Raw genomic sequence first — 7395 nt, forward strand, 5'->3', positions numbered from 1 at the left:
TGAACAAGAAGAAGAAAAAGAAGAATATAATGAAATTTATGTAGAAAAACTAGGAATCAAAACTTTCTTTGGTTTCTCATTTTATTTAATCATATTTCTACAAGAAATATAATGGGTTAATTGTTGTTCATTGCCAAAAAAGAGAGAAAAGTTTTAACAATTAAAAGGAAAAAATTACAATTTATATTTTATTCAAACAAAAATGACCATTACTGAATAAAAAAGTTATAAAACAAAAATAGTAAAAACATATTATTTAGAGTTCAAAAAAATACATAGGCCAAATAATGTGTTAATAACAAACTTCTACCGGATTATAATATATCAACCCTTTTTAGATTCCATTAGATAAATGTCATGTAAGGCTTATATTTTTTTCAATTAAATTCTTAAGTAATCAACAAGTAAACCAATTTACATATTTTATTATTAAGATTATCTTTGAAATCGTTGATGGTTCTCACACGATAATTCAACTATTAGAATTGATACATACGATTAAAATTGATGCATGAACAATTTTTAAAGCAAATCTTAGCTAAAAATCCAACATCTTAACTAAACCGTCCAAATTAGCACAACAAAAATTTAGAGATTTAATTGACAAAACTATAATCATCACAAGAAATTGTATAAATTGATACATCAACCCTCCAAAAGTCAAGAATATAAATTAAATTGATGTTTTCCTTCAAAACTTTAATAGCTCGTATAGATAAAAGTTACTTTATATATTTATTGAATAATACTCGTATACTTATCTCCATGCATCGCTTCAATTACAAAGAAAAAAAAATATTATACTATATATACATATATATATTTAAAAAGTTCATCCAGTGACAATTTATGATTACTTTGAAATATATTTCAAATCGACATGATATCTAATCTATTTACTTTGAAATCGTTGGCAATTACTTTATTAGCAGCAGTGATTAATCGACATGCTTGTCATGTTTTTCTGCAGCATCGAACTGATAGACCCTTTACTAACCAAAGTATATGAAAGAAGAAAGAAAATGAAAGAAAATAAGTAAGTTAGGAAAATATTGAGAGAATATAAGGGCTAGGGAATATTGTTAGTTAAAGGAGGAAAAAAAAACATAAGAAAAAAAAAGAGAGAGAGAGGGGCCCACAGGAAGGGGGAGCTATTTGTAAGGTTCATTGAGGCCATGAGAGACATCGAAAATTTTGTATCAATTCTTATATTTTGAGACTGATGGGAAAGACTTAAAATCAGGTTATCATAAATCCGAGTTCACCCAAGGGACATCCACAAAACTGCTTTTAGAACAATGAGGGCCACTATGAGTTTTTGGTAATGCCCTACGGGTTGAGGAATGCTCCATCGACTTTCCAAGCCATCGTGAATGAAATCCTCAAACTGTATCTTCATCAATTCGCTTTGGTCTTCTTCGATGACATTCTGATTTATAGTAAGACATTAGAGGAACACATGAGCCATTTATCAATAGTCTTGGAGGTATTGATTGAGGACCAGCTGGTAGCAAAGTTGAAGAAGTGTCAATTTGGGGCAATGAGCATTGAATACTTGGGGCATATTATTTCTGCACAAGGGGTATCGACCGATCCATCCAAGTTGGAAGAAATGAGTAGCTGACCTACACCATGTAATGTGAAGGAATTGAGGGTCCTCAACCTCACAGGCTATTACAGAAAAAGCCTCGGCCTCACAGGCTATTACAGAAAATTTGTTGCCAACTATGGCGCTATAGCCTTGCCACTGACTCAGTTACTAAGGAAGGGAAGTTTCCATTGAAGTGAGGAAGCAAAGGATGCATTTCAACGTCTTAAATCCATCATGATGTTTGTACCAGTGTTGGGATTACCAAACTTCAACTAGCCTTTTGTTGTAGAGACGGATGCATCAAATGTTGGGGTAGGGGTTGTGTGATGCAAAACAAAAGACCATTGGCGTATTTCAACCAAGCACTACCCCCTACTCATCATTTCAAGGCAATATACGAGTGGGAATTAATGGCCATGGTGTTTGTGATTCAGAAATGGAGACCTTACCTTCTAGAAAGACATTTCATAGTCAGGGCAGACCAGAAAAGCTTAAATTTTCTTCTAGAATAGAGGATAATCGCCGGAGAATACCAACATTCGATCGCCAAACTCATGGGATATGACTTTAGCCTTGAATACAAGCGGGGAACTAAAAATTCAGCCGCAGATGCTCTCTCTCGACTACCAACCTCTTTGGAACTTGGAGTGCTCGATGTAATGAAGGGGTTGAATACCTCTATTTTTGTTGAACAGGTGGGTGCGGATGAGGAATTGAGTGGGATCCGACAAGCAGTCAGCCTACTCCAACCAGATACAACATTAAGGGTGAACTGCTATACTATAAAGGAAGGATCGTACTACAGGTCACTTCACCCACAATACCCCCTATTATTACATGAGTTCCATAATAGCCCCATAGGAGGACACCAAGGAAGCTTGAAGACTTGCAAGGATGTATATTGGAAGAGAATTTAGAAAGCTTCCTTGGAGACTTGCAAGGATGTATATTGGAAGAGAATTTAGAAAGCAGTTCAGCATTTTGTGGCAGACTGTGGAATCTGCCAACAGGCCAAGTACCTATCCCTTTCACCAACGGGCCTCCTACAAGTTCTACCTATTCCTGACAGAGTAGGTTGACATCTCCATGGACTTCATTGAAGGGCTAACAAAATCTAAAGGATTCGATACCATCATGGTAGTGGTAGACCGGTTGTCCAAGTATGCCCATTTCATCACCCTCAAACATCCATTTGTGGCTGAGGTCTTTGTTAAAAAAGTCGTACGCTTACATGGTTACCCTCGAAGCATTGTGTCTGATCGTGACAAAATCTTTACTAGTTTATTCTAGGAAGAGCTCTTCCGTATGATGGGAACTCAGTTATGTCAAAGTATAGCTTACCATCCCCAGTTAAGTCGTACGCTTCCGTATGATCGTGACAAGGGTATTTTTTATAATTTAACCAAAAATTTAACAAAGCATCCTAATCCTCCTATTATTTCAATCAAACAAAAATTGAAAAGATAAAACTGCGATCAGTATGTAAAAGCTCTCAAAGAGTAGTAAATGTGCTGACAATTTTGAAGAAACGTTATAAATTGATAAATGAAAAAGCCTCAAAGGATTTAAAAGAAAGTATCTGACACAAACAAAGTGTACGCTGCTTAAATGTTTCTACTTCCAATGATTGGGCTAACTTTGTGAACAAATTAGTTTCTACTTCCAGTGATTGGACAAAACAAGAATCAATGACAACAAAATTGTTCCTCATCTAGTTCATTCTCCTGATAAGCTCATTGATATAATTTTCCCGATTACCTGCATCTCCCCCTTCAACATAGTGATTCCTCTTCTTTTCCAATCCGCCCAAAGGTGCCTTCAACTTGAATGGCCATAGGAAGTTATTTGCCTCCTTAAAGTGAGGTCCAACGGTCATGATCTCGTGGACGAGATCTTCCATGCAGATAATGCCGTATTTACCCAGAGCCTTCATTTAAAGAGAGAATATAAGAAAACTAACCATTAAAACTTAGCAGAGTAAGAGAGGGGGAAAGAGAGATACCTGCTCCACAATTGAGTTGTCAGTCAATGCTACTCTCCGCTTGTTTAGCTTCCCATAACCCCTCTTGTAAATAAGTTCTTTAACGCTTTTCAAATTCGGGTAGCTGCAAAAGCCACATTAATATTTCAAACAGTCTTATGGAGGAAGAAAGTTTTAAGAAACAAAATCTCTAAGACGAAAAATACCCATAGGTCACATAAGGCTCGACCCTGTGCAGCATATTCAATGTTGCTTTATTGACTTTGAGGAAGACACCGTTGAAAATCTGTAACAAGAAAGGTAATTATCATACAAACAACTACGAACTACAAAGAACTAACTCAACCATGTTAAGATTTGATATTGTACCTGCCTCAAACGCAGCAGCTGCAATATCTTTTTTGTCTTAGGGTGCATGGCATTGATACTGATTTCAACAAATTTTGAGACATCAGAACATAATATCATATATAGCAGAAAACAAGTTCGCTCAAAAAAGAGACATACCCACGGATGCGAGTGATAAACAATAATTTAGCCTCAGGGTCAACATAAAATCCTCCTTTTAATTTTGCCTCACGCTTCAGTCTAATCAGCTCTTTTTCCTATTCAAACTCAAAAAAGAAAAAAAAATGTAAATGCTCTAAAAAGAAATGATTCAACTTAAGGGATTCTAACACAATAAAATAAGAAATAAAGGGGGGGGAGTATACCTTCTCTTCATACTCCTGTGAATATAGCTTAGCTCTGTTATAAATCAACTTACGATTCTCTGCATTCTTCTTTTTGGCGGCTTCAAGTTCTTGCTGCTTTGACAACGTCCATTCTTCATTCCTCTTCCTCTTCTTCAAGACTGACTCTGGAATCAATGCCTTGACTTCTTCACCCATAACTAAGAAAACATATATTGAACAAGCTAATCAACTTCCAACGAAATATGATATTCCAAATCACTTTCTCGCTTAAGCTCAACAAAATACTGATGTCATTATGAAATTTGTAGATTGGTTGCATAAACCGGTTTTCAATAACCAATATCAAGAAAAAGAAGACAGAAAAACTGCAAACACCTATTGAATGTGTTCACATACATATAACCAATGGCTATATTGCAAACCTTATACTTGCCACCAGTTCAACTGTTACAACGAACATCAATTATGTTAACTGGACTGGCGACAGTGAAGATGATAGGGAAGAAAAAGAGAGAATATCCACATAACATAAACTCTTTTTTTTTCGATTCTCAAAAATAAAAAAGTAGGAAAATCCATATTTCCTCCTCTTTCTTCTCTCAGGCTAACTGCACACATCCAGAATCACATTCCTGAAAGTCCATTGTTCAAAATGAACTCGAAAAAATCCTTCTAAACACAAATAAAAGAATTGAACCACAATAGCTACGAGGGAAATACAAAACCACACCTCTATTTCCAAATGCACAGAATATAATCAGAAATCCATTTAGAAACCGTGGAAAAAGGTATTATAAGCCACAGTGAAATCGAATTGAAAAGAGATGAATAAAGATTGGATAGAGTCGAAGTACAGGGAGAAGCACTACTAACCGGCCACAGAGCTGCTTCTGATTACGTGCAGGTTCAAGCAAGGCGAGATTAGGGTTTACTCCGGCCGGGTAGAGAAGACGAAAGAAGAAATTACGACTATATAAGGATTGGGCGCATATGGGCCTCGGCGATCCAACTTTTGGATGCTTAAGGCCCAAAGTACCCAAAATAAGTACCGGCCCATTAAAACCCTCTATTAGGCCCAATAAATTTTCCTTTACTACGCCCCTAGTTGTACCAACTACCAAGCCATGCTATAATCCGCCCGTCATCTTTTTGAGAAAGTGTCCGGGGGGTGTTTGTAATACCTAGTAGAATTTGAGAAAAAAATCCAAAAATATATTACATCTTCAAAATATTTGTAAATATGGATGAGTTGATTAGTCAATCTTTGCATTTTTGTTAATTTTAATTTCTCTTTTTTTATTCTTTCCTTTATCTGATTTTTACTTCTTTTTTCTATTTAATTTTCTTTCTTTTCTTCAATTTTTTCTTTTCATTTTTTTTTCAAAAGAATTATGAGGCTGGGTTTCATACCCAAGACTTGAAAATACTCAATTCATAAATAATAAATATAAATAGCAAATGAAAGTATATCAGTGATAGTCACTAATATTTTTTATCATAGCTTAATCTTTGATTATATTTTCATAGTTAATAGCCACTTATAGAAATCTATCATCGATAGCCAACTTAGTGAATTTAATTAATAAAGTTGAATCTCGAACTAAAATGTAAGTGAAAGGGGAAAAAATGTGTTCAGTGGCTATGATTGATAGAAGCTACTACTGATAGCATGTTACCGGTGATATAAGCTAATACTTATAACATGTTATCGATGATAGAAACTACCCGATAGCACGTTATCGGTGATAGAAGCTACTCGATAGCATGTTATCGGTGATAGAAGCTACCACTGATAGCACGTTATCGGTGATAGAGAACTATCATTGATAGCATGATATCGGTGAGATCATTGATAGCATCTTATCAATGATGTTATCAGTGAAAGAAGCTATCACTGATAACCACAATATGAGTGATATTAGTGATATCGTTGATAGAACTTAGGTGATATCTATATATCGAGTTTCTTTTAAAGATGATAACTAGTTATAGAAGTCTATCATTGATAGTCTTAAGTGTTAATATTTCAAAGCTGATTCTAATTGATGAAAATTTATCAGTGATAGCGACTGATAACTGGCATCGGTGATAGTCATGATAAAAGATTATTAGTGATAGCTACTGTGGTAATCAAAATTGTTGGTCTTCTTTCAAAGTTAGTCACTATTTATAAATCTATCATTGATAGCCACTGATAGCCCTGAGTATTGATATTTCAAGGTTGATTCTAATTTATGAAAGTGAATTAATGATAGCTACTAATAATTGATACCAAATTAAAAGCAAATATTTCAAGATTGTATTAATTTTTCTCAAATTGAAAGCTATCACTGAACGGGGAAAAAGCGAGCAAAATGGTGGCTAGCATGGGTTTTTTAGTCTTTTACCATTTTTTTTTATCTATATATGCAATTATTTTATCATTATACTACATATTCGATTATTTTGGGCTTGAATTCTATTTATGCCGCTAGCCCTAAATAGGGAGTGATTTTTAAGTATGAAATATTTTAGATAATTGCAATGGAGAACACTTTTATGGATAATAATTAAGTATATAGTAATATTTTTAAAGAATTGTAAATATAACAAAATCTACTCTATCACTGATAGACTCTTATTATGATAAACTTTATAGCCGATAGACTCCTATTAGTGATATAATCTATTACTGATAGATTCAAGGAGTTGGATTTAAAATTTTATGCAATTTTTTTTTTGCATTGTATATCTGTTAATACTTTGGTTTTGAATGCTATATTTGCAACTATCCCAAAAGTTTTTTAGTCACTAAGCTTGCATAAGAAGTTAATTAATAATGTTATCAGTTGTGGGCCCACAAACTCCTTGGACTAAATAAAGAGTTACACTCTGATAAGAAGCTGACCATCATAGGATAATACGAAGTGTTACAAGAGAAAAATGAAGCTCAACAAGCTCAATTGAAGCTGATGCTGAAAATCCATGGGAGAGCTTTCCAATTCAATTTAATCATGAGACAATTATTATGCCCAAAAACCAATGATGAGCTTGAGCTAAAAGACTTCTAGAATGATTCAATGCTTGCTTTGAAGATAAGTTTCCAGCCAATGGTGAAGAGTTACAACCATTGAAGCTTCAAGAGTCCT

At 34.5% G+C, this 7395-nt stretch overlaps 1 protein-coding gene across 1 annotated transcript; it reads right to left on the minus strand.

The window, feature by feature from the left end:
• Positions 1-3091: 3091 nt before the first annotated feature.
• On the minus strand, positions 3092-5261 carry LOC120071367 (60S ribosomal protein L7-2-like). The gene is made up of 7 exons (XM_039023614.1): positions 5141-5261; positions 4286-4464; positions 4080-4177; positions 3942-3999; positions 3779-3858; positions 3594-3696; positions 3092-3518 (listed from the first exon to the last, which is right to left on the minus strand). The coding sequence occupies exons 2-7, from the start codon at positions 4460-4462 to the stop codon at positions 3303-3305; spliced, it is 732 nt and encodes a 243-aa protein (XP_038879542.1). The 5' UTR covers positions 4463-4464; positions 5141-5261; the 3' UTR covers positions 3092-3302.
• Positions 5262-7395: the final 2134 nt, after the last annotated feature.

Source organism: Benincasa hispida, chromosome 1 (assembly GCF_009727055.1).
Source record: "Benincasa hispida cultivar B227 chromosome 1, ASM972705v1, whole genome shotgun sequence".
NCBI lineage: Eukaryota > Viridiplantae > Streptophyta > Magnoliopsida > Cucurbitales > Cucurbitaceae > Benincasa > Benincasa hispida.